This window comes from Tamandua tetradactyla, chromosome 5 (assembly GCF_023851605.1).
Source record: "Tamandua tetradactyla isolate mTamTet1 chromosome 5, mTamTet1.pri, whole genome shotgun sequence".
In the NCBI taxonomy this organism is placed as follows: Eukaryota; Metazoa; Chordata; class Mammalia; order Pilosa; family Myrmecophagidae; genus Tamandua; species Tamandua tetradactyla.
The window spans coordinates 186,385,846-186,412,094 of record NC_135331.1 but is presented as its reverse complement, the minus strand read 5'-3'; the positions used below and the strand labels follow the sequence as shown (position 1 = coordinate 186,412,094).

The 26,249-nt window shown below is 42.7% G+C and overlaps 1 protein-coding gene across 2 annotated transcripts in view; it reads left to right on the top strand.

The window, feature by feature from the left end:
• The first annotated feature begins 1,237 nt into the window (after positions 1-1,237).
• The window catches only part of HDDC2 (HD domain containing 2), a 32,144-nt gene continuing 7,132 nt past the window's right edge, over positions 1,238-26,249 (top strand). The window contains exons 1-4 of one of the 2 annotated variants that reach the window (XM_077162810.1): positions 1,238-1,351; positions 5,573-5,694; positions 7,792-7,894; positions 15,617-15,685. In XM_077162810.1, coding sequence (XP_077018925.1) covers positions 1,271-1,351; positions 5,573-5,694; positions 7,792-7,894; positions 15,617-15,685 — 375 coding nt within the window. In that variant the 5' untranslated portion in view covers positions 1,238-1,270. The remainder of the gene's footprint in view (positions 1,352-5,572; positions 5,695-7,791; positions 7,895-15,616; positions 15,686-26,249) is intronic. The other variant, XM_077162811.1, reaches the window with a different exon arrangement.

The window sequence follows — 26,249 nt, the reverse complement described above, 5'->3', positions numbered from 1 at the left end:
TATTGTTGTGAAGAATAAATAGGGAAGGATGAATATATTTAGCCCAGTTCCCACTGCAGAAGAGGTCCGGTTTGGACAGACTATGAGACTCTAAGCAACCCAAGAAGCAAGGCCCACCCTTGCGTGGTTGATCACAGGATCACCATCACTCAGTACTAGGTACACAGTAGGCATTCATTAACAATTTATGGAATGAATGAAAGAATTCCATCTCCTTTCTATGTTCTCCAATCCTTGCCAATCATTCTTTCTCCCAAAGTCGCTCAGTATGCTTGTCCATTAACTGCCTTTAAAGCTAGGTGCATGCGGATGGCATCATGTCAGAAGACTCTAACCATCATTTTGGCATGCAGCATTGTTCAGCACCTCGGGTGAGTTCACCCACAGATTGCTCTGACTTCCTAGCCCATTTACCGCTGCCTCTGTCATCTCCCAGGGCTGCTACTGCTTGTTAATTTCTCCCCTCCAAAGTACTTTCCTGGTGCCTCTGTTAAAATGGTTATCAGCTGCTTGCTCTGAATTAGAGTTACTTATTCTGCCCCCTCCTTATTATGGGCTGAATTGTCCCCTCTCCTTATAAAAAAAATACTGAGTTCCTAACCTCCAGTGCTCTGAATGTGACCTTATTGGGAAATAAGGTGATTGCAGAGAGCATCAGTCAGGTTAAAATAAAGCATGTTGGAGTGCAGTGGGCCCTAATGCCGTGTGTTTGATGTCCTTATAAGAAGGGCCCTAAATGAGGAGGTCCGCAGAGAGCAGAGCTATTCTGCCACAAGCCAAGGCAATCCTGAGGTCACCTCCCAGGAGCCAGAAGGTGCAAGGAAGAGTTCTTCCCTGGAGCCCTGGAACAGAGCATGACCCTGCCGCGTTTGGCTTCCGACTTGTAGCCTCCAGGACTGTGAGAGAATCAATTCTGGCTGTTTAAAACTCCCTGGCTTAGAGGTGCTGGGTTCTTAGAAGGCCCATTGCTCAGCTCCCCTCTCCCATACCCACACCTCCCCTTAGCAGCTGCCTCTCCCCACGACTACAACCCCTTAAACGTTTTCGGAGTTCAGCTGAGTGGAGTTTAGCAAGCAACTACTAAGTCCCTCACGGCCAAAGACGGTGGGTGCCAGAGGTGGAGGTGGGCAGGAGGAGGTGGGGGGAGGGCGGGGAGGAAGGTGAGGGAAGCGCGGGAGGGTGGAAGAGGAAGGCGGGGCCAGGGAGGAGGGGGCGGAGCTCCGCGGCGGCCGCACGGCCGGCCCGGCCCCTCCCCGGATGCAGAGACCTCATGGCCGCGGCGTCCGCCGTCCTGCCGGGCCCCGGGCCGCGAAGCCTGCTGCAGTTCCTGCGGCTCGTGGGGCAGCTCAAGGTGAGTGGGCGGCCCGGGAGAGGGGGCAGGGGGCGCGGGAGGGCGCTGGGCGTGCGGGGGCGGCCCTGCCCCTCGGCCCCCGCCCGGCCGCGGCCTTGCCCCCGCCTCGCTCCGGGCTCGGGCCCCTCTCGCGCTCCCACACTGCCCCCTCGGGGCTGCCCCGCGGCCCCCGCCTTCGCTCAGTACCCCCTCCCTCCGTGCCCCCCGGGGCTGGGGCGTGGACAGCGCCCCGCGTCCTGCACCGCAGACAGAGGAGAGGGGAGAGGGAAGAGGGGCGCGCGGAGGTGCCCGAGCCGCCCGGGGGTCCCCGCAGGCCGGCGTGGCGGGATGGGGCGGGTGGGTGGGCAGCCGCCCGGCGAGGTGCGGTGCTCTGGGTCCCCCCGGGCGCTCCGGGAGCCGCGGGGCCGCGCGCGGGCCTCTTCCAGGGCGCGGCGGAGCCGCCCCAGGGACCCCCTCCGAGGGGTGGTGCGGACCCCTCCGAGGTCACAGCGGATGGTGCGGACCCCTCCGAGGTCACAGCGGATGGTGCACGCTTACCGCGTCTGTGACAGTCCTTGGAGCTGTGGGAGTGGGAGGAGAAAGTGCACCCTCCAGACGGGCCTGGGCTGTGTGGGCGCGAGAGGCACGACTGGTGGAAGCACCGACAAGTAGGCTTCAGAATTTAGGAGGCTGCCACATCCAGAACTTTTCACCGCAAAGAAAGGGGGTTGTTTGAAGGCGAAGAGCCCCAATTCTTGTGGTTGTGAAGAGTAGACATTTTATAGTTTTCCTTTTATGTATTCGTACATGCATATATTTGCATATACACATATATGTACATATGCATACGAGCGTCTTGTATAACTTCTGTAATCATGCATCATCAATATGCAGTGGCTTCACTGCAGGGCTTTTATATTGCAAACTTTTAAAAGATCCTTTTGTTTTGAAATATTTCAAACTGCCAGGGCAGTTACAAACATAATAAGCAAACCCCGTACAGAGAACTCCTAAATACCCCTACTCCCCAGATACCCACGTTCACCAATATTAATATTTTGGTGCAGTTGCCATATCATTCTGTCTGTCTATATCTTTCAGTTTGTCAGTTCACGTCTGAACACTTGCAGTGTAGGTTGTTTACTTTGCGCTTTTTAAACACTTAATACTGCCACGTAACATCTCCTGAGAACAAGGATATTCACTTATGTCATCACCCTAAGTGTAATTATTCAGTTCAAGACATTTAACATTGATATAGAGCTTACAGTGTTTATTGCAGGTTTTTCCGTATGTCTCAATAATGTCCTTTTGAGCCTTTTCTCCACCCTTGTTAGGCCCCATCCAGGCTCACCTATGGCATTTAATTGTCATTGTATCTTTCGTTGCTCTTTTTGTCTTTTAATTGTGGGAATATATCTTTATCTATATCTGTATATATAACATAAATTTTCCCATTCAGCCGCTCCAAATAACATTCGGTGACATTAATCACATTCACAATATTGCAGTGCCCTCCCCACCTTACCTAACTAAAACTTCCCCTTCTCCCCAAATAGAAACTCTACTTCCATTAGCATTGACTCCTCAGTACTCCTGGCCACACCCCTGCAACCGCTACTTTAGTTTCTTCTAGGAGCCTGCATATGCTTGCAGCTCCCATGAGGCTTAAATTAAACGTCCTAAATTTATATAATCTCATTTGCTTTGATAGCAAATTAACCTCAATTGTACACACAAACTGTGTTCCTATATCCCTGTGTCCCCCTTCTTGTCACAAATATGTGTTTATACATTATATGTTTAAAACCACTGATTTATCATTGCATTTTATGTATTTGCTCTTTAGATCCTTGAGGAAGTGAAAGTGGAATTACAAAGTAAAAATAGAATAGAATTGTCATTTATATTTGCCCATTTTTACCGTCACTGGAGATCTTTATTTCCTTGTGTGGCTTCAGTCTGTTGTGTCTTGTCCTTTCCTTCCAGCCTGCAGAACTGTCAGCATCTCCACCAGGTGGCAGGCCTGGGGCTGGTGGTGGTGAAAACCTCAGCTTTTGTTGATCTGGGAATTTCTTAATCTCGCCCTCTTTTTTTTTTGGTATGCTGTATGGTGAGGGTCACATTTCGTTCTTTTTCCATGTGAATATTCCCTTATTGCGGCACCATTTGCTGAACTTTTATTTGTCTCGTTTTTTATTTGTTTGTTTGGGAAGTGCCTGGGCTAGGAATCGAACCCAGGTCTCCTGCATGGCAGGCTAGAATTCTACCGGTGAACTACCCTTGCACCCCCATATCTCTCCCTCATTTTTGAAGTACAATTTTGTCAAGATATATAATTCTTGGTTGGCAATTTTTTGCTTTCAGCGTTTTAAATACACCATCTCTCTGCCTTCTTGCCTCTTGGTTTCAGCTGAGAAACCAGCTCTCAGTCTTCGTGAACGCTCCCTGGTATGTGACACACTGCACATCTTGTTGTGGCTTTCAGTATTCTCTATCTTTGGCATTTCACAATTTGATTATAAGATGGTGTGGTGTCGGGCTATTTGGTTTATGCTGTTTGGAGTTCATAGAGCATCTTGGCTATTTATATTCATGTCTTTCATTAAATTTGGGAAGTTTTCAGCTATTATTTCTTTGAATGTCCTTTCCGCCCCTTTCTTTCCTCTGAGAGGCCCGTGCTGCCTACACCGGGATGCGGTTGGTATCCCAAGGGGGCCTCGGGCCCTGTTCACTTTTCTTATTGCTTCTTTCTGCTCCTCAGACAGATGGTTTAAATCGTCTTATCTTTAAGCTCTCTGATTCTTCTGCCAGCTCCAGTCTTCTTTGATCCCCTCTAGACAGTTTTAAAATTTGTTACTGTGGTCATCAGCTGTTAGTTCCTTTTTATCATTTCCATCTCTCTGTTAATATTGTCTTTGTGTTCGTCTGTGATTTTCCTGATTTCCTTTAGTTCTTTGTCTGTGTCCCCCTTTGGCTCTTTGAACATGTTGAGAACCATTTTAAAACAGTCTGGTATTTCCCAGACCTGGTCCTCCTCACTCAAGAGTTTCTAATGCTTTATTCTTCTCCTTTGCCTAGTTCACAGCTTCCTGCTTCTTTATATGTGTTGTAGCCTTTGCTGAAACTTGGACATCTTGACATTTTAATAAGTTATCACTGGAATTTAGACAGTGAGGTGACTGTTCCTTAAGATGGTATCCAGCTAGGATTATGACGGGTTTCTTTGATTGCTAGGAGTTAAAAAAAAATGGAGAAAGAAAGCGCCTCTCCCAGTCTTTGTAGATTGACCTATGCAAGTGCCCTCCTTCAGGGCTTGTCCGCACAGTGAGTTTAGAGGATGGTGCCAGGCCAAAATACAGGGATCTTTTTGGACTTTTCTGTGCTTGCATCTTGTCTTGGCCATGGGCATGTGACCGTAGGCATTCCCTGCTTAAACAGTTTTGAAGGTCACATCTTCACTAGGAAAGAGTCTCTGCACTGTGCTGGGCACTGCACTGTATGTTCTATAGCCAAGAATCCCCTACTCCTGGAAACCCAGCTGGACTGCTTGTCCACAGCCTTCTGTAGGAGAGTTCTCTGAGCTGCCTCTAAGCGTAGGGCAAGTTCTTGGATGGCAAGTCCCTCAGGCCACCAGCAGACAGATTGGGCAAGGCATTCAGGTGCCCAGGATTTGCACAAGGGCTCCTGTGCTTCCCCTGGAACCAGGACCAGGGATCTGCACTGAGCGTGCTGGTTCCGTGACGGGCTGGTGAGGGGTGGAGGAGGGGCCAGCCATGGTGTCACAAGATGCTGTAGTGTTTAAGTAGCCTTTTTCTTGAGTTGGCGCTTGCCTTTTTATTGCAGTCCTTTAACTGTTTTCTGGAACTTTGAGAAAGATGTTTCTTCCAGTTCCTGATGGTTGTTTAAACTTGTGTGTGTGAACAGAGCACGAAGCATCTCACTCTACCATCTGGGATGGAGTGGGGCCCTATATTGTATACCTTTTAATTACTTTTGTAACCAATCAGCAGCTGAATCAATCCATCTTAACTTTCTCTGTCTTTCTCTCTTACTCAGTGGTTTATTTGATTGAGGGTGTTGACCCTTCTGATTAGTTAAGGCAAGCGTAGTTTAGTAGGTTCAAGGCCATGACATGACATGGCTTCTCTGCCCCTATTCCCTGGACATCTCTTGGCGGCAGTGCAGGTGGTTAAACTGATACTTATTTTTTAACTTTTTCTTCTGTATTCTTATCAACAGAGAGTCCCACGGACTGGCTGGGTATACAGAAATGTGGAGAAGCCAGAGAGTGTCTCAGACCACATGTACAGGATGGCAGTGATGGCCCTGGTGACCAGGGACAACGGTCTCAACAAAGACCGGTGAGTGGGCGTGAGCGTTGACCTGCGCTGCGGGCGGGTCTCAGGCCCGCGTCCCTCTCGTGGCCGATGCCTGGGTCACATCCTTGATGGCTAGTTTATATGTCAGTAAAAATTATTTGAGGCAAATCATACAGATTCTGGGTGTGGGGCGGGGAAGTGAGTATTGTTGAGCTGTTATAACTGCAGTCTGAATTTTCTGTTGACAAGCGGTAGAGCTACTCTGGTCTCAGAGCACACTAAGAACGGTGTTAAGGTTTCCCAGGCCTAGGAAGTGAGTATTTTATGTCTAAAATTCACTCATTGTATTAGTAAACTGTGTACTTCATTGAGTATTAGCACCCATTTGTAAATGAAACTCAGCAGGATAGAAATATCTTTTCTCCCTCTTCAGTCAGTCAGCAAGTGTTTTAAAACACTTTTTGAGCATTGGACAAAAGTTTGTTAACAATATAAGGCATTAAATAAATTCCAAATTACACAGACCCAATGTGGCTTCTATAAGAAGCACGAATAAGTTATATTAGAAATTTAGCCCAGCGTTGTAACTAGGGGAAATCACCGCTTGCTGAGTGGTCTTTGTGAAGAGGGTGGAATCTGAGTTGAGCAGTAAAGGGTTTACACAGGGAAGAGCAAGGCGTGCACACAGGGAGGAGGACATGGGGGCAGAGGGCAAAGGTATTGTATTATTCAGGGCTCTCCAGAGAAATAGGAAGAGTGGGATTTATACATATAAAAATATGCATATCTATTATATATGTGTGAGTAGATGCATATACATATACATATACATAAACATATCCAGATAAATTTATTTTGAGGACTCGGCTTATGCAGTTGTGGGAAATGGCACATCTGAATTTTGTACGGCAGGCTGGAAATTCCAGTAAGGATGATGCTGAAGTCTTGAGTCAGATTTCTTAGAGGAGGCTGGCACTCCTCCAGAGGAGTCACGGTATTGTGGCAGAGTCTCTTCTGATTCATGGAACCTTACTTCTTTACCCTTATGGGCCCCAAATGATTGGATGAGCTCCACCCATATATTGAAATAAAAGTCATCCCCTTTGCTTAAAGTCAGCTAATGGTAGAGGCTGATCCTCTCTGTAAATTAGCTCTACAGTAACAACCTTAAGCCAGTGTTTGGATAAACAACTGGACCCCATAACCTAGGCAGGTAGACACATCAAATTAATCATCACAGGTGTATTTGGAAATGAAAGTAAATCCATTTTGATTGTAGCAGAGGGTTTATTTAGTGAGTTGATCTTATGAAAAGAGTTCATCTCACAGGGAGATGAACCTGGGGAAATCCATCTGAGGTTTGAATTGGATGATTCTGGAAGCAGGGAAACCCAAGAGGCAGCTGTGCTGCCTTCACAGTAGTGGAAACACAAAACAGACCGGCCCTCTGGGGCCTTTATCTCATGACCTGCCTGTGTTACTTTGATGATGATTATCATAGTCACCAATCATTCCCACTAATAATCATAGGCGTTTGTTCAATGATTATTAACATGTGCCAGGAACATAAATGATCACATTTTAATGTTCACATCAAACTTATGAAGTATTAGTATCCCTTTTTTATAGATGATAAAATGAAGTGTGAAAAAATTGATCAGTTAAAGAAATTAAGTAACTTCACCCAGCTCATAGTGGTTGCTGGGTTCAAATCTGATCAGTCCAGCTACACCCTTTACTCTCTAAACTGCCGCCTTGGGCTAGGGACAGATGGAAAAATGATTGTTTCTGACTTTTATGTCGTTAAGTAAATGCTATAAACAAATCTTCTGCTGGCCTTGTAATCTGAAGTGATCCGCCCTTTAAAATGAGATTTGAGACACCCGCCATTTAAAAAAAATTCATTTTAACCATAATTATTTTTCCCCTGTGCACTCCTGTATTGTGTTGAATAATAATTAGCAGTTTTGACTTACGACTGTCGTAGGCTGGAAGAATATCATTGCTTTAGAAAATACTGCATATAATATTCTGAGGTTGGAGAAAAAAAATGTCTTATGTAACTTCAAAATAGAATAGAGAAGGTACGTGTAGTGCATATGATTCTGTGTAATTATTCAACATTTCTCACCTGGTCAGATGCGTACGCCTAGCCCTGGTTCATGATATGGCAGAGTGCATCGTTGGGGACATAGCTCCAGCAGATAACATCCCCAAGGAAGAAAAGCACAGGCGAGAAGAGGTCAGTGTTGACTGTTGACTCCACAGGAGAACCTGTGGCTGAAGCAAAGCCGAGTGTATGTGACCTCCTGCAGCAGGGTGGACACCTGCTTCGCAGTCTTGGGAGTGTCTCAGGAGGGGAAGGTTGGGGAAGGGGAAGGTTTTTGTTTTAGAGTTAAGATGGACCTTGTAAAATGGGTAGTTAGTAGAGATTGAACAGAATTTAGGGCATAATAGTATTGGTTTGTAGGAGCAATAGGGTAGAGTCTTAAAGAGTTTTGAAGAGTAGGCTGTTTTCTGTGATTTTTTTTTAAAGTAAAAAAAGTAAGAGTATTATTGAAAGAATGCCAAGTAGTAAAAAGAAACAAAAACAAAGGTCTTATTCAGATGTCTGGTTCTGGGATATGGGATACGTGTGCATTTAAATTAGCATTTAAAAAAATGTGAACTTTGAGATGCCTTTGGTGTAGAAATAGTCTGAATGAGTAAGAGTAGGCTGTTTTAATGTGTAAGCTGCTTGTTCTATTAACTGCTAGAATGCAATATACCAGAAACAGAACAGCTTTTAAAAACAGGAGTTTAATAGGTTGCTAGTTTACAGTTCTCAGGCTGAGAAAATGTCCTAGTTAAAGCAAGTCTATAGGAATATCCAATCTAAGGCGTTCAGGAAAAGATACCTTGGTTCAAGAAGGCCAATGAAGTTCAGGGTTTCTTGCTCATCTGGAAAGGCACGTGGTGAACATGGCGTCATCTGCTAGCTTTCTCTCCTGGCTTCCTGTTTCATGAAGCTCCCCAGGAGGCATTTTCCTTCTTCATCTCCAGAGGTCACTGGCTGGTAAACTCTCTGCTTCTTGTGGCTATGTCATTCTCGGCTCTCTCAGAAATCTCTCTGAATCTCCAGCTTTCTCCAAAATGTTTCCTCTTTTATAAGATTCCGGTAAACTAATCAAGACCCACCTGAATGGGTGGAGACATGCCTCCGCCTAATCCAGCTCAACAGTCACTCTTGATTACATCATATCTCCAGGAAGATGATCTAATTAAAGTTTCAAATGTACAATACTGAATAGGGATTAGAAGAAACGGCTGCCTTTACAAAATGGGATTAGCATTAAAGCATGGCTTTTCTAGGGTGCATGCATCCTTTCAGACCAGCACACTGGTTTAGGTGGTTTGTAGTCTTGTCTTCCAAGAGCAGAGACTTCCTAGAGTGAGCAGCTCATTTCTTTTAAAGACAGTTTCATCCAAAGTATATAGTCCATCCAAAGTATACAGTCAGTGGCTCTCGGTATAATCAGCTAATTTATTTTTGCTTATTCTCAGTCTTGATTAGCACAATGACAGATAAATTTGCCTGTAATGCAGAGACAGAAAATTGTGTGGGTTTCGATTCTCATTAGTGTGTAGACACAGAGAGTCTGGCTTTCCTTAGAACTGTGGAAACAGATGCAACCATACTGAATTTGTGGAAATTTCCCATGCTGGTAAAACAGTTGATAGAGAAGAAGTTCTGTAAATCATAAGCACAATTGCTATTATAATGATTATTTAGTAAATTTTAAGTTAGTCTTTTAACTTAGTGGTAGATGTAAAGTGAAAAGAAAAAACCTGTATTATGAAAAAATGAACAGCATCAATAAAGTATCCAGAACTGAGCTCTGAATCCAGGGCCAAAGTGAGAGATGTCTTTGAAGCAGAGATTGGGAAATCCAGGAAGTCTTTTTTTCAGTGCCACATGGTTGTTTCCCAGTTCAGAGCTTGTCACAAGTTGCTTTTATTGTAGGCCAGAGAGATTGGTCTTAAGTTGCTGAGTGGTTTACCAGGGGTGGACTTGAACATCTATTCTCAGAGCTAAGGGAGACAAGCTAAGTGGCTCTTTTAGCTTGGAAGCTGCCAGAATGCAATATACCAGAAACTGAATGGCTTTTAAAAAGCAAATTTATTAAGTTGCAAGTTTACAGTTCAAGGCCGTGAAAATGTCCAAATTAAGGCAACCCTATGAAAATGTCCAAACTAAGTCATCCAGGGAAAGATACTGTGCTGGTTTGAAAGGAATTATGCCCCCTAGAAAAGCCATGTTTTAATCAAAATATCATTTCATAAAGGTAGAATAATCTCTCTTCAATACTGTATGTTTGAAACTGTAATCAGATCATCTCCCTGGATGCTATGATTTAGTCAAGAGTGATTGTTAAACTGGATTAAGGGACGACCTGTCTCCACCCATTTGGGTGGGTCTTGGTTGGTTTACTGGAGTCCTATAAAAGAGGAAATATTTTGGAGAATGAGAGATTCAGAGAGAGTAGAGAATGCTGCAGCACCACGAAGCAGAGTCTACCAGCCAGCGACTTTTGGAGATGAAGAAGGAAAATGCCTCCCGGGAGCTTCATGAAACAGGAAGCCAGGAGACAAAGCTAGATGACACCGTGTTGGCCATGTGCCCTTCCAGCCAAGAGAGAAGCCCTGACTGTGTTCACCATGTGCCTTCTCACTTGAGAGAGAAACCCTGAACTTCTTCGGCCTTCTTGAACCAAGCTATCTTTCCCTGGATGGATGTCTTAGGTTGGACATTTCTATAGACTTGTTTTAATTGAAACGTTTTCTCAACCTTAGAACTGTAAACTAGCAACTTATTAAATTCCCCTTTTTAAAAGCCTTTCTGTTTCTGGTATATTGCATTCCGGCAGCTAGCAAATTAGAACAGATACCTTGGCTCAAGAAGGCCGATGATGCTCAGGGTTTCTCTCTCAGCTGGAAAGACACATGGCGACACCCATTAGCTTTCTCTCCAGGCTTCTTCAGCAGCTTCCCTGGGGGCGTTTTCTTTCTTCATCTCCAACTGGCTATATGGGCTCTCTTGGTTCTGATGGTTCTAAAGCTTTTTCCAAAATAGTTCCCTCTTAAAGGGCCCCAGTAAGCATTCCCACCTTGAATGGGTGGAGACACAGCTCCATGGTCAGGATTTTGGAACCGAGGGAGATCTGGAAAGTGAGTGGTTCTTTATGCAGACGGTTTGCTATGAACAAGATTGAGATGACAGCACCGGGCACTAAGACAGTTCAGCGAGGGTTTCCTGGCTTGAGGTGGACCTCACATTACGACAGCCGAGAAGCATCAGCTGCCCAGAGGCTACTGACTGGCTCAGCAAGGATTTAAACTGAAGGAGGAGGGAGGAAGAATACTTGCGAACCTGGAGGGCTGACTGTTTTGGAAGAGAGTAGGTATTAAGATGAAAGGGAGAAAAGGGGACATAAGAACAAATGTTGGAAGGGGTCCAAAATCAACATTTATAGCCTGATCCCCTATCTACTACACATGCGAGAAGAAACTTGAGATTCTAACCCAAGTTGACCAATGCTGTCCGGTGGGATGGAACTTGAGAGTGAAATACAGAAACGGTAGGTTGTGTTCCTGTGTGAAGGGGAAAACCTGCCAAGGTGGAGGGCAGCCTCGAGGTTATGTACATATCTTTGCAGGTTAAAGGTGCCGAAGAACTGGGAGGGGTAAAAGAATGGAACTTTAATGCTGGGAGTGAACATGGCAAAATGGAAAAAATGAAAAGTGAAGTGAACCTTTGTAGAATGCTTATTACTTGCCAGGTAATAAGTGCATTGTATATATTGGTCCACTTAATCTTGCATTCAGCAGTGCTGTGAGTAACCCCGTTTTACAGTTGAGAAATTTGAAGCTGAGAGAGGCTGAGTGCCTTTCTCAGGGCTCCACGGCTAGTAACTGGCCAAGCCAGGCTTTGGATCCAGAACCTGCAGTTAAGCTGCTACACTGCTGAGCCTCAGCAGTGACTTGTGAGTGATTATTAATGCCTTCCAGATACTGGTCACAAAACTGACACAAGACATCTGCTGGAATCTTCAGTGAGCTGAGAACTTCTGGCAAATGCTTGGCATGCTTTGCTAAGTGAGGAAACCCCTAAGGAAATTGTCCCTCTAAATTTTTGAACCAATGAAGTGAAAGTAGAACAGGAAGGGAACGGCTGGCCTCTTTGGCCATGTGCCCTGGACATTAGGGAAGTCAGAGGGTATTTTAGAAGGTAGGTGAGATTCAGTGGATATGCTGCTCAATGGGCAATATTCACTAAAGAAGTCTCAAACATGTGTTTCTGGTTGAGTAATAGTTCTTCAGTAAACTTAGATGAAAGTAATTTTTAGTTTTTCTGATTACAAAAGGAACAGACGTTGATTGTACATTTTAAAAGTATTAAAAAGCATTTTACAAACTATTCATAACACTACAATTCTTCAATTCTTTATATGCTTATTTGTCATTTATTTTGCATAATGTGTGCAACTTCTGAAATGTAAAGTATTTTGCTTTATCTTGGACTGATGAAATTGCTACTTTTGTAGGCTGAAAAGTACTATACTGGTCTCTCAAATGGATCAGTCTGTTATATTGTGAACATTTTTCCTTGTCATTAAACATCTCTGTAAATAGAGATTTTTTTCATTAGCTGTATCACATGTGTATGCCATAATTTGTTTAACTCTTTTCTTACTGTTGTATTTTTCCAACTCTTTTTTTCTGTACACAGTCTTTGTCGACATTTCTGATGTATTTCTTAGGACAGATACTTTGATGACAAATTACTGAAATGACACATTTAAGGCTAGTGGTACATTTTTGGCAGTGGCTTTCCTGAACGTTTAGACCAATCTAACAATGTATGAGAATGCTCTTATTCTGAGTCTTTACCAACATTAAATATTCTCATTTTAGAAGTCTTTGCTAATTTGGTAAGACTGGCAACTCTTCTCTAATGAGAATAAAGTTAGCATGTTCAGTTTCTCCTTTGGTGATTTTTTGCTTCTGCGCTTTGCCTATTTTTCTTTCAATTCTTCCTTTATGCTTAAAAAGAAAATATATATATATTTATATATATATATATATTTATATATATATATATATTTATATATAAGTATGTAAAGGGTAGAAGTAAAAGCATATAACCAAGCATAATTAAAAAGGTCTAACTTAATTTCGGAGTAGTGGTGTAATGCCGCTCCGATGAGGTGTCATACTTTGATGATAGTAGTAAAAGCACCGACGTGGGCAATTGCATTGGGTTAAGCTGCGACTTAGTTATTACTCATACCCTCCCTTGTGTGCTGGTGTGCTTTCTGGATGGGAGGTAAAGATGCATATCCTAAAGGGCTGGAAGTTGGCGCGGTCCTGGCGACCTTTCTGAGCATGCCCGTGGATGTGTTTCAGCCAGGGCTTGTGTGGCTGCTCTGCGTGACCCGTTCCTCCAGAGTCCAGAGACGTGTAAGCTCTCGGTCGCAGACCCAGAAAAGTGCTGCTCAGTTTCAGGAAGGGAACAGCAGCATTTTTGTTGATTGGTCTTGTTCTTTAAAGGACCTTGTAGTTTTAGGCAACAAAAAGTTGATTAATAAATCACTAATTGATGTGGTCCCCAAACAACGGCTTTGGTCTTCGGCCGCATTTGTAAGAGCACACAGTTCTGGGCTGTGGGAGGTGGTGGGAGGGTTCCCTTCCTCTCCTTGGCCAGGTCACACTTGAATCAGCAGGGGCTGCCCTGTGCGTGCCCCTTAGGGGGAGACAGGGACCCCGCAGGTCTCTGCTGCCGCAGGAGTGTTACGTTTGTATTCTGAAAGTTTAGGTTTGATAGGCCTGTATGTGTATGTTATTTAGTTTGTTCCTTTTAATCCAAAGGAATGAGCAAACCTGTGTTTCTGGGATAGTGTCCATAAAAGTGATTTTTTTAAAATAAAGAAGGCTTTAATTTGTGAAAATGCCAAATGTTTGCTCAAGTATTGCTATTATTTTTGGAATAGAAACAAGGGAGAATGCAAACAAGAAAATCCACTAAATTTCATGCCATTCAGGGAAGATTTGAAAACTTAATAATAGTAAATACTTAAAATGCTTACTCAGTGCCAGTCACCGTTCTCAGTAATTTGTATGTTAGCTCATTCAATCCTCAGACCTCCGGAGGGCGATTCTAGAAGCCTCCACTTTGTACAAGAAGGAAACGGGGCTCAAAGACAACCCGAGTACTTGCTCAGGGTCTGCCGGTGACCAGGAGGCTGTGGAACTGGGATTTGAAGTGGGACTGGGCTCAGGGTCACACCCTGCCCCCTGGGCGTGTGGGCCTCAGCAGCCCGTGATGCTGCGGTGCTGAGGACGCACCCTTCTCAGTGGCGACAGACCTGGAGGAGCACATTCTTGGCACTGCCAAGTGTGGTTTGTGTGATGAAGACACACACATGCAAATGTCCATTTTTACTTCCATTGCTGTTCCCCAGTTCCCTGTGCTGCCCAAATGGCTCTTACCGTGATCTTTTGAAGGGGCCTAGTCTTCGCAGTTACGATGTTGGAGAAGGAAAGCAGATGAAGGGGGTGGGTCGAGGATGCAGGTGGAGTTTGCAGCCCCCTCTGGTAGTAGGGGTACAGACCATGTGTCCGCAGGAGGCGATGTTTTAGACGGATACTGTGTAACCCCAAAGTGAGGGAAAAGCCGTGGGAAAGAAGGTAGATGACTCAGGGATTCAGAGCCTGGAAAATAAGTAAGAACACCGTCAACTCCCTCTTTCTCTCCTGTTGGCTTTTCTTTGGGTTTTGGAGAACTCTTGGGCCTCTCCCACAGTGGCGATCTGGCCTCAGCCTCTGCTGGACAGATCATGCAGCTGGCCCCTGTCTGGCCTGCCCTGGCCTGAGTTACCTGGCTGTGCCTTGGCTAGTCACTGCCAGTGAGATTGTGTCCCCCGGAGTCACTGCCCACCTGGCCGATGTGGGTTTGTGCGTGCAGGATGGCGGCAGGAGGGACGGGGCTAGGCGTAACAGCAGGGACAGCTTTCAGTGTGGAGTAAGGAAATACTTCCGTTCAGTACTGCTTGAAGCCCACAGTGGGCAGCTTCTGGAGGGGTTAACCCCCTGCCCTGGACGTGTTACGCAGAGAGGACAAGAAGTGTTCGGTGGTGCTGTTGAAGGGTTTGGGTACTACCACGATGGTCTAAGGAGCTTTTTATAAAAAATTCTTTGGTAAACTGTGTTTATTTTCAGTAATCTAATTTCTAAGTGCCTTTAAAATCCCTTTTAAGCCTGTGGGTCTATGAGTCTACAGAATTTTATCATGTAATTTCTTTTTTGTTATTATGCTCATTTGTATAGCACTTTAAAATTTGCCAATAAAACATTAACAGTAGAAAATGAATATAGTATTATACAAAAAGTTCATTAACCTGTGTAATCCAGGCTTACTTTTTATTCTTGCTGTACTTGGGTTTGTTTTGAGCTCTAGTGTGTTTGTGATTGAATTTGTATGACTGTGTTGCAATTCATCCAAAAGATGTGTGGTCCTTGGCCTCACTTCTGGAACTTCTCTCATCATCTCATTGTTTGGTCGTTGTCCTTTTTTGGGTTCAAGTGTGCTGCAGGCCACAAATAAGTGCTCAGTGAGCCCGTTTGAGTAAATACAAGTTATTTCTTTAATATATGCAGCAGGGAGGGCCATGTTGGCTCAGCAGGCAGGAATGCTTGCCTGCGATGCCAAAGGACCCGGGTTCGATTCCCGGTGCCTGCCCATGTAAAAAAATAAAAATATATATATGCAGCAGCTCTCTCAGCACATTATTATATTGTCTAGTACAGATCTCGGCCTTCTGCTCCTCTGGGAGTTTGTAAGAGTCTGAGTCACTTAAATGACATTTTGACTAGTTGTTAACTTAGATAAATGTAAGCATAATAAAACAGTGATTTGGTATTTCAGAAAGCCATGAAGCAGCTAACCCAGCTCCTCCCTGAAGACCTCAAGAAGGAGCTCTGTGAACTTTGGGAGGTAAGAAGATGGAACGTGTCACTTTTTATTTATCATTCCTGACTGTATCTGGCCCATTACTGTTCTAGTTGGCTCAGATGATCTGTGTCTGTTTCTCACTTAATGCTTTTCGGTTTGTGTCTGTTTCTCACCCCCAGTGCTGTAGAAGTTTCTCACGTCTGGTAAAAGTGCTCCTTCCAGGTTCCCCATTTCCCTTCCTATCACAGTGCCTCGTATGGGCCCTGACTCGCTCGTGCTGGTGTCCTGTGGCTTCTCCACATCCACCCACCCGCTCTAGTCCTTGAGAAGTGGGCTTTGGGCAAGTTCACAGCTGGGTTTGAGTTCCCCCACTCCGCTCCCTGAGCCTGTGATGTGGGGCCCGATCCCCTCGCTGAGACCCCCTCTGTGAAGCCTTGCAGAGTCTGCAGAGCTGTTGGGGCTGAGTGAGGCCAAGCAGAGAAGTGCTGCCATGATACCTGGCCCAGCAGGGCTCTGTCAGCGCTTCCCCCTTCCCGGTGCTGCTGGCAGCGAGGGCTGCGGGCTCTCCGGGGGCAGGAGGAGAGGGCAGGTGAGCATCGAGGGCCAGGGGCACCGTTCCTGTGCCCTCATTGCCACCCTCTGCTAGAGTTGGCTTCATTGGTGAAGAAAAAGGCCCTGTTGGCTGCAGCATCTCACTCTCCTGCTGGCCTTCCTGGCTTGAGCCCCTGACCCACACTTAGTCCTTACGCTCCTTCCCTCCCTCCTCCCGTCAACACAGCCTGGTGGTCTGCCCTCCGTTTCTGCATTCCAGAGCCCCAACCCCTGAGCCTTGCAGTTGGCAGCTCCCCCTCCCATGGCCTGGTGTGCTGAGCAGATCGTCCCCTGTCTGGGAAAGAGGGGAGCGAGATAGGAAATGCCCAGGATCTACAGCCTGCACCGAGGCACTGTCATTTCTAAGGTTTGAGCTGCATTTTTGGATCGAATGACCCTTTTCAGGCAGTGGGTATAGACCAGGCACTTGTGACCAGAGAGACCTGGCTTCAAACCCTAACACCTCAGCTTACTGTGTGCCCTGGGATGAGTTAATGCGCTTCCTTCAACCTCAGTTGCCGCCTCTGCAAAATGAGAACGATACAGGCCCACAGATGCTTATCCACAGTTAGGAAATTAAAAAAGCTCAGGAGCCAGTTTAAAAAAAAATTTTTTTTTAATTGCTAAATATAACATCTATACAAAGAAAAGAAAGAAAAAGCAATAATTTTCAAAGTACATTTCAACAGGTAGTTACAGAACAGATTTCAGAGTTTGTTGTGGGTTACTGTTCCACTATTTCATATTTTTCCTTCTAGTTGCTCCAAAACACTAGGCTAGAAGAAGCTAAAAGAAGTATTTTTTTTTCTTTTTTGTGAAAATAACATATAGAAAAAAAAGCAATAAATTTCAAAGCACATTGCAGCAATTAACTGTAGAACAGATTTCAAGAGTTTGGTGTGGGTTATAAACTCTGAAATTCTACAATTTTAGGTTTTTACTTCTAGCTGCTGTAACATACTGGAGTCTTAAAGAAATATCAGTATAATGATGCAGCAATCATACTTGATTGTTGAACCTAACTTCTCTGTATAACTCCACCGTCGCCTTTGGTCTTTCTTCCACTCTTTAGGAATATTTGGGCTATGCCCATTCTAACTTTTTCATGTTGAAGGGCCTTCAGTAGTATAGGATAGGGGGACGGACCTAGTTGATGTTCCGAAGAGGCTGGCCCCTCTGCATCTCAGGACTTACCTGGTCCAGGGACTCATCTGGAGGTTGTAGGTTTCTGGAAAGTTAGCCTATTGCATGGAACCTTTGTAGAATCTTATCTAATGCCCTAAGTGTTCTTTAGGATTGGCAGAAATGGTTTAGGTTAGGGTTTGGCAAGTTATGGTAGGTAGCAATGTTCAGCTGAAGCTTGTGTGGGAGTGACTTTCAGAGTTGTCTCAACTCTGTTTGAACTTTCTCAGCCACTGATAACTTATTTGTTATACTTCTTTTTCCCCTTTTTATCAGGATGGCATTGTTGAGCCCATGTTGCCAGGGAGACTTTCACCCCTGAATGTCATGTCCCACGTAGAGGGGAGGGCAATGCTATCACTTGCAGAACTGGGTTTAAAGAGAGAGAGGCCACATCTGAGCAACAACAGAGGTCCTCCAGAAGTAACTCTTCAGCATGCCTGTAGGTAGTCTAAGCTTCTCCACTACATACATAAGCTTCACAAGAGCAATCCTCAAGATCAAGGGCTTGGTCTATTGATTTGCATGTCTCTAATGTTTGGCACAGTATCAGGGTTTCCCTGGTGGTAAAGTTTAATAGTTCCATATTTTTTCTCCCATCCTGCAAGGGATTTGCCAATACCTTTTAATTATCTTCTTAAAATACTCTGGGATATAATATTTCTAAGTGTTGCATTAAATTATACAGGATTAAAGGCCCTCGTTCTTATTCTGGGCTCCCTGTGTTTGGATTCTTTAAATGATCTGTCCAGACAGGTTGAGTTAGATTATGTGCCATAGAAAATGTAAGTCCTGGACAAAATAAACCTTCCTGATTTTGGTCTCAAAGAGTAGATGAGGTTCTAAAATATAGCCAGTCTTCCTTACCTCTGTATTCTGAATTACCTTAATTCTGACCTGATTGGCTTCATTGTTAACACTGAATGCCAGGTTATACGTATATAAAAAAGCCCAGGAGCCAGTTTTTAAAACATTCAGTTGTGGTAAAACCTGAACTCATTTGACAGCAAAATCTGAGCTACACCCATGAGGCTACTCAAGTCTCCATTGTTCCCCCTTGGTGTGAAATTAGTATGCTTTGAATACTAATGAAAAATTAGTATTTTTCATTACTGATTTCATGTGTTTGGTATCTGAGTATTGCTCCAGACTCCACTAGAGCCGTTCTGTGATCTACCCAGTGTGTGTCTTATTTTTAGAAAATGGAAAAATGCTGAAATCGGAAGTAGTTCTAGGGTTTCAGAGAGATTTTTGGCTTTTAGTACCCATCTTGTCAAATTTAAACCTGCAAAGTATGTGCAGGATAGCAGTGAGAACCTGTCCAGGCTGGTATCTGTTACTGGGCGTAACAAGTTTTTTTCTTTCTTGTGTGCTGTATGGTGGGGTCACATTCCATTAGTTTTCCATGTGAGTATCCCATTTTTGCAGCATCATTTATTGATTTCTTTGTTTGTTTTGCTTGTTTGTCTGGGAAGTGCACGGAACGGGAATCAAACCCGGGTCTCCCATATGGCAGGCTAGAATTCTGTCACTGAACTACCCTTGCACCCATTGATATAACAAGTTTTTATAGGAAAGAGTATCCCTTGTTAGGTATGTACTTTTAAGTGTGCTTTCTGGGAACTCTTTGTAAGTATGGAGCAAACAGAGTGGAATTAGGTTGCCTTTCATATATAAGAATAAAAAGCACACACCTTCTGTTTAGGTGTCTATTATTATAATACTATCTTGTGAACATCCTGCACTTGCTTTTCTCGGTTTAAATTTCACAAGGTAGGTATTAGAGGCCAAAAATCTCTCTGGGAAACCCTAGGGCTGGAACTGTTTGAGTTAATTAAGCTGTTAAAGGTCTCAGGACAGGTGCCCAGTGGCCATGGTGTAACGTGAGAGTTCTCTCTCAGAATTGTTGCTGTCTCATCTGCAGCAACTTTAAAAGATAAAAGCAACAGATGACATTTTTGTATTGGTGATAAGGGGGATGCCCGTGACTGACATGGAGGAAAATAATTGTGAGCTTTTTTACTTTCTGATATTAACCCTCATTCATCTTTGCAGACTAAGAAAGATTTGGAGAAACTTTCTATTTGTTTGTTTTCTATTAAGGCCCAGAGGGGGAAAATGAGGATCACGTAAGTGAACAGTGGCACATTTTAAAAATTTGTAGTTGTGCATAATAAATATTAGATGGCTCGTAAATTCTCCTTAACACTTTGCAGAGCCTCTGAATGAAGCTGCTGCTACAGCTCTGTGAGATCACAGGAGTTCCAGAGGTACAGACAAAATCGGTTTTAATTCTCAAATGAGATGTGTGTGTGTGTGTGTGTGTGTGTGTGTGTGTGTGTATAAAACACTTGTGAGGATGTATGGCTATTTAGGCTTACCTGGAAATCTTTAAAAGGAAAAGTCTATGCCCCTAAAACCTAATGCTATTTTATGAAGAGGGTTTGGGGCATTAGAATTGTTCCTAATATATTTTTTCTCTTAATGCTTACATTTGAATTGTCATATAGAAGTACAGAATAAGATAAATATTACATCATGTCTTATTAGTAAGTAGAAAGTGGCAAAAGCACAAATAATTTGGAATAAAAAATTGCCATCAATTGAATGCATTTGTTTTTGCATTAGAGTATTTTTCTAAGTGTTCTTACACAATATTGACGTATTTCAGAATTTTATTCCATGTATTTTGCCTTTATTTTGTGTTTCTATGTAGAAAGTTTCAAATTAACATTATTCCTTACTGACAAATGTTTTCCTTTATATTATGCATTAAAAATGGAAATTCCCCATTATAACCATGAAAAAATCCATCTGCCAACCAAAGCCTCTCCACTCAACAAATAAAGGGCTTTTCTAGTAAGACCCCTTGGTGTATCCCACACATACTTGGAAGTCATTATCACTTCTTTGAGAAAACTCTTTCTCATGTGCAGAGACAGTACATTTGACTCAATCTATTATATATTATGTATATTCTATAGGGATTGCATTAAGGCTGCCCATATGTCTTCATACTGTTCTAAAAGAATATCCCAATTGTTTTGTACATTAAATATCTGATTTCTGTAACAAATGATACTATGTGAGCAGGTAGGTTTCTGTCTAAAGATTAGATGTTTGGTTAAAAGAAAAAGATGCCTGTAAGCATTGAGGGTTGGGTATAGAAATCACTGGCTTGCTCATGGGCTCCTGAAAAGCTGCAGAATTTTCTGCCAGTCCATTGCTGGGGCTGAGTCAGAGGTTGCGTTACCACACTGACCTCTGTGACACAGTCCAGTCAGGAGTCAGTGCTGTTAGGGGAATGGGGATTAGTGGGACAGGTCGTGGCTTTCATTCTTCTTTTTAGTATATAACAGAACTGTAATACAACAAGTTAGAAAAGAAAAATACTGTTATTTGTAGGTACCTTGGTGATTAGGAAGCATCAGATTTAATTAACTTTCCTAATTTCTTTGACCATTTCTCCCCATGCCTAGTCACCTGCGATTTCAAGGACCAAGGGATTGTTTTCTTTCTGTGCACGATACGTGATTTTTGCAGACTAGCGGACTGGTCTGACAGAAAAGTCTAGCTCCAGGTAGTACCTAAGAAAGGGATGCTGGTGTCTTTCACTCTCTCTGATGACTTTGGTACCTTATTATATTCTTGCCTATTCTCCAATTATTTCTATATTCTCTCTGTTTGAATCTTTACTGTTTAGAATTTTGTAAAGTTAAAACTAGAGGAAAAAAGGAAACCGGAGGAAAACTTTGTTCCAGCTCTCTTTCTTTATGTATGAGAAAGCTAAGGGCCAAAGCGTTACCTTGTCCACTAGTGGGTGCAAAGCCACACCAAACCCTGCCTCCTAGTTCACGGTTTTCTGTTGTCTTTGTGCTGTTTGTTGATTAATTGAAAAGCGTTTATGGTCTCCTATTGTGTTCGTGGCACCATGCCAAGTTATGTGTAAGTAGGGGTCTATCGTACCAACTTAGGCATTTTCTTTTGGTGGTGGGAGAAGCTGCATGGGCCATGAACTGAACCTGGGTCTCCCGCATGGCAAGTGAGAATTCTTCCACTGCGCTACCCTTGCAGCCCCCAAACGTATGCATTTTATAATTCACCCTCCAATATTTGTACATGGGTTTTGGTATCAGACTTCAGGGTTCAAATACTGCTCCCTAACTTCGTAGCTATGCCATCTCGGGCAGTTTATTTCTTTGTGCCTTGATTTCCTCATCTGTAAAATGGCCATAATACTTTCTCTCTGCCTATATACTTGTTTTTTAATTTGTTTTATAGAATTGCAGGAATTAAATTAATGTATTGTAAAGCATTTAGAATACTCCCTGGTACATAGTAGGCTCTTAATTTTCTCTGTCTCCAGGCCATATATCCTGATTTTCGTTGAAGAAAATATGATCATTTTGTACCCATGAAACTTAGAAAAGTACTAGCTACATAGAAAATGCCAGTTGATTGTTTTCTGTGATGTTAATCACAGCTTTTCACCACTATAAATAGTTATCAGCCCAGAGGGTCACGTCTATTTAAAGTATTTAAACTCCCTTGATTATAATACGTGTTTCGACATAGAAGTATAAAATCAAATTTCAGCAGGCCAAGTGCCTTTCCACTTTTTTCCTTAAACTATTGTAGAAAAATATCCACCCACTACCTGCATTTAGCTTTTTTTTTTCCCTTTTTTGGGAAGTGCATGGGCTGAATGGAAGGCGAGCCTTCTCCCCCTGAACTACCTGTGTCCTGCATTTAGCTTTAAGGAAATACCCTCGTAAGTCCCAAGTCATAACAGAGAGCCCCTCGCCCTTGATGAATGCCACGCTACCAGCTGCCCTTGGATTTCCGCCCCTAAAATTTCGTCTCAGCATTGTCAGAAGTTCAGGCAATTGAATATATAGTTGGATTAACCCTTTTTCTTTTTTTAAAAAAGTGTCCCCATTTTATCCTCCAAAATGCAGTGCATTGTTTTGCTGGGAGGTTTGATGTAGAGCAGAGTGAGGGCCCTGGGGCCCTGGGGGAGAGTGCTGGGAGGTGGGCAAGTGGAGGTTCACAAGATGAAGTCCGTGCGTTTAGAACTTTGGGTAGGGATGCCCTTTTCCCAAGGGAGAGGAAGGAGTTGATTATCCTCTGCTCTCCTCCCCTTCTCTTCCGTTTTTAGTCTTCCACCATCAATTCTAATTATTAGAACAGTTTTTAAACAATTGTTTTGCCTGTGCAATCTCTGTTCTCTCCCTATTTTTGTATGGTTGTCCTAGATCTGCACTGTTGGAACGTTTAAACATTATGAGCTGTGATCTCTCCCTTTGAAACCTCATTTAGTGTTAGTTCTACACCCACCTCTATATTGATGTTCATTGCCAGTCCTGATGTCAGGCTCTCTGCAGTCATTTAGTCTGAAACTGGTTCTCTAGTAGGTGCCTCAAGAAGGACCGATGGGGAAAATAATGCCTAAATTCTTGCATTTAGTACAGTTTCTCTGTACTCTTTCTACATGAAGGTCAGTTTTGTTGGATATAAAATCCTTGGCTCAGAGGTTCTTTCCTTGACTATTTTAAATATACTTCCCTGTTTTCTTTTGGCATAAAGCATTGCTGTCAAAGTTTGATTATAATTTTATTTTATTTATATGCCATACATTCTTTTTGCCTAGATACCCAAAGAAGCTTTTCTCTAAGTTATGGTAATTTTACTAGAATGTGTCCTGGTGTTGATTGTCCTAGATTAAAATCCTTAGGTACTTGGTGTGCATTTTGAATATGAACTTAAAAATCTTTTTTTTTTTTTTTTTTTTTGATTTTGAGGAAGTTTTCTTGAAGTATAATACTTTGTATTTTTTCAGGGCTTCATATATGTGTGTGTGTATGTATATATATATTTATATTTGTATATTGATTCTTCTTTATCTGTCTTCAGTATTTGCCACTTTTTCTCAAATCCTTTTTATAGTCTTCATTTATTTTTGTTTTATTGTGATAGCATGTATACAACATAAAAATTTTCTTTTTAACCACTTCCAGGTATGCTGGTCAGTGGTATTAATTCACAATGTTATACTACTATTACCACCATCCATTATCAAAGCTTTTCTATCACCTCAAGTAGAAACTCTGCTCCCATTGATCAGACGCTTCCTGGTTTCCCGTCCCCCTCCCCCAGTCCCTGGTTTCCTGTAATCTACTTCCTGACTGAATTTGTATCATCTAGTTATTTCATATAACTGAAATCATAAAATATTAGCCCTTCTGTGTCCAGCTTATTTCACTCAACATGCCGTCCGGAAGGTTCATCCATATCATCGCATGTATCAGAACTTCATTCCTTTTTGGGTTTGAAAAATATTCCTCTGTGTACATGCACCACATTTTGTCTCTCATTCGTCTGCTGATGGACACTTGGGTTGTGCTACCTTTTGGCTGTTGTGAATAATGCTGTTATGAACATTAGTGTGAAAATATCTGTTCAAGTCCCGGCTTTGAATTCTTTGGGTTATATGCCTGGTGGTGGGATTGCTGGGTCATACGGTAATTCTGTTACCTTTTTGAGGAACCATCAAGCTTTTTTCCACAACAGCTGCAGCGTTTTACATCCCCACCATCAGTGTGTGAGACGTCTGTTCTCTGCCTCTTCACTAGCGCTTGTTACTTTCTGTCCTTTTAATACTACCCATGCCAGTGTGTATGCAGTGGTAGCGTGTACGGTTTTGATTTGCATTTCTCTAGTGGCTAATGATGTTGAACATTTTTACATGTTCTCGTTGGTCTTTGTGTATCTTTTTCGGAGAATGTTGAAGTCCTTCGCCCATTTTTAAATTGGGTGATTTTTTGTGGTTGAGTTATAGGAGTTCTTTTTTACATATTGATTATTAAACCTTTATCAGATATGGTTTCCTAAGGTATTTTCTCCCATCCTGTAGGATGTCTTTTCACTTTCTTGTTAGTATCGATACCTTTGACGCATAGAATGTTTTGATGAAGCACCATCTATCTATTTTTTTTTCTTTTTTTGCTTTCACTTTGAATATAAAGTCTAAGAATCCATCGCCTAATATAAGGTCCTGAATATATATTCCCTATTGTTTTCTTCTAAGAATTTTATAGTTTTAGCTCTTATATTTAGGTTGTTGATCCTTTTTTAGTTAATTTTTGTATATGGTGTGAGATGTGGAGTTCCACTTGCATTCTTTTGCATGTAGATATCCAGTGTTTCACACATTTGCTAAAGAGACTCTTTTTTTCCCATGTGTGAACCTGGTATACTTGCCAAAAATCAGTTGGCCATAGATTTGCGGATTTCTTCACTGCTTTTTGACTTTGAAACTTAACCTCCTTTTTAATTTCTTTTTCTTATAAGACATTATTTATATTGTTTAATGACCCTTGTGTTCCTTTTGCTTAGCCTTTATTTCTCAAAAGACTTTATACTTCTAATTCTTTTTATTTTGTTTTTTCATGTCATTTCATTTTCGTAATGCTTTTTCCTTTTGCAGTAATTATAGATATGACCTTTTTTCCCTTTGAGCATAACTTTCTGTTATGTCTTTATGCCTATAAAGATACTATTTTGTTCCTTATTATCTTTATCTTATGGTCAGTTGGTATGGGATCCGACCCGTGCGCTTCCCTGTTGTTAATTTTCATGTGCAATTAGTTTTCCTGAAATTTTGGAAAGAAGCTTGGCTTAGAAAGCTTTTTTTTTTTAAGCTTCACAGAGCTCCTTCCATTTTTTAAATATAGTTGTATTAGTTAGGGTTCTCTAGAGAACCAATAAGAAATATCCGTAAATAAAATTTTTTTATAAAAGTGTCTCACGTAACTGTGGGAACATAGAGTCCAAAATCCACAGGGCAGGCTGTGAACCTGATCATTCCGATGGAGGGTCTGGACGAACTCCACCGGCTCACCGGCTGAAGTAGAAAGAGAGACTGTCTCTTCTGAATCCTGCTTAAAAGGCTTCCAGTAATTAGAGTAAGCATCACTCATCGTAGAAGACACTCCCCTTGGCTGATACAAGTGGAATCAGCTGTGGATGCCGCCATGCTCATGATCTAATTCTATGAAATGTCCTCATCACAACAGACAGGCCAGCACTTGCCCAACCAGACAAACAGGCACCACCACGTGGCCAAGTTGGCACGTGAACCTGACCATGACAATAGTTTTCTTTCAGCAGTCTCCTCACCTTGTTCCTTCCTCACTTTTATCTGGACATTTTCATTTTATCTCTGTTATCTTTATCCCATTAAGTTTTTCTTTCACCCACGGCAGTTTCTCCCTGGGTGGGGCCCTGTCCTGGAAGGGGTGGCTCAGTTTACGTTGGAGAGTGTGCCCAGGCTGGCTGCTCCTCACTTGAGCTCCTTGTGGGGTGGACGCCCTCCTCGTATGGAAGCAGTTTTTCCCTCCCACATATATTTTGGGACTCAAGAGAACATCTGTCCCCTAGTTTTGTTGTGTTTTCCATGATGCTTTGGTTTTGTTAATCTCTTTGATTAGTCAGGTTTTTATCTGTTTCTTCTTCTTTCTTTTTTTTTTTTGCTCCCTATTTTACTATCTACCTACCTACCCAAGCCAGAAAGTAGGAAGTAATTTTTTTTAAACATTTTTTATTGTGAAATATATTTTCAAAGAAATGATCCATTTCAGAGTACATTTAACAAGTAGTTATGGGACAGATTTCAAAGCATGGCATGGGTTACAGTTCCATATCTTCAGGTACTTCCTTCTAGCTGCTTTAAGACACTGAAGACTAAAAGGAAATATCGGTATGATTCAGCAGTTTGCTCATTTGTTAAATCCTGTCTTCTCTGTTACAACTCCTCCTTTTCCTTTGATCCTTC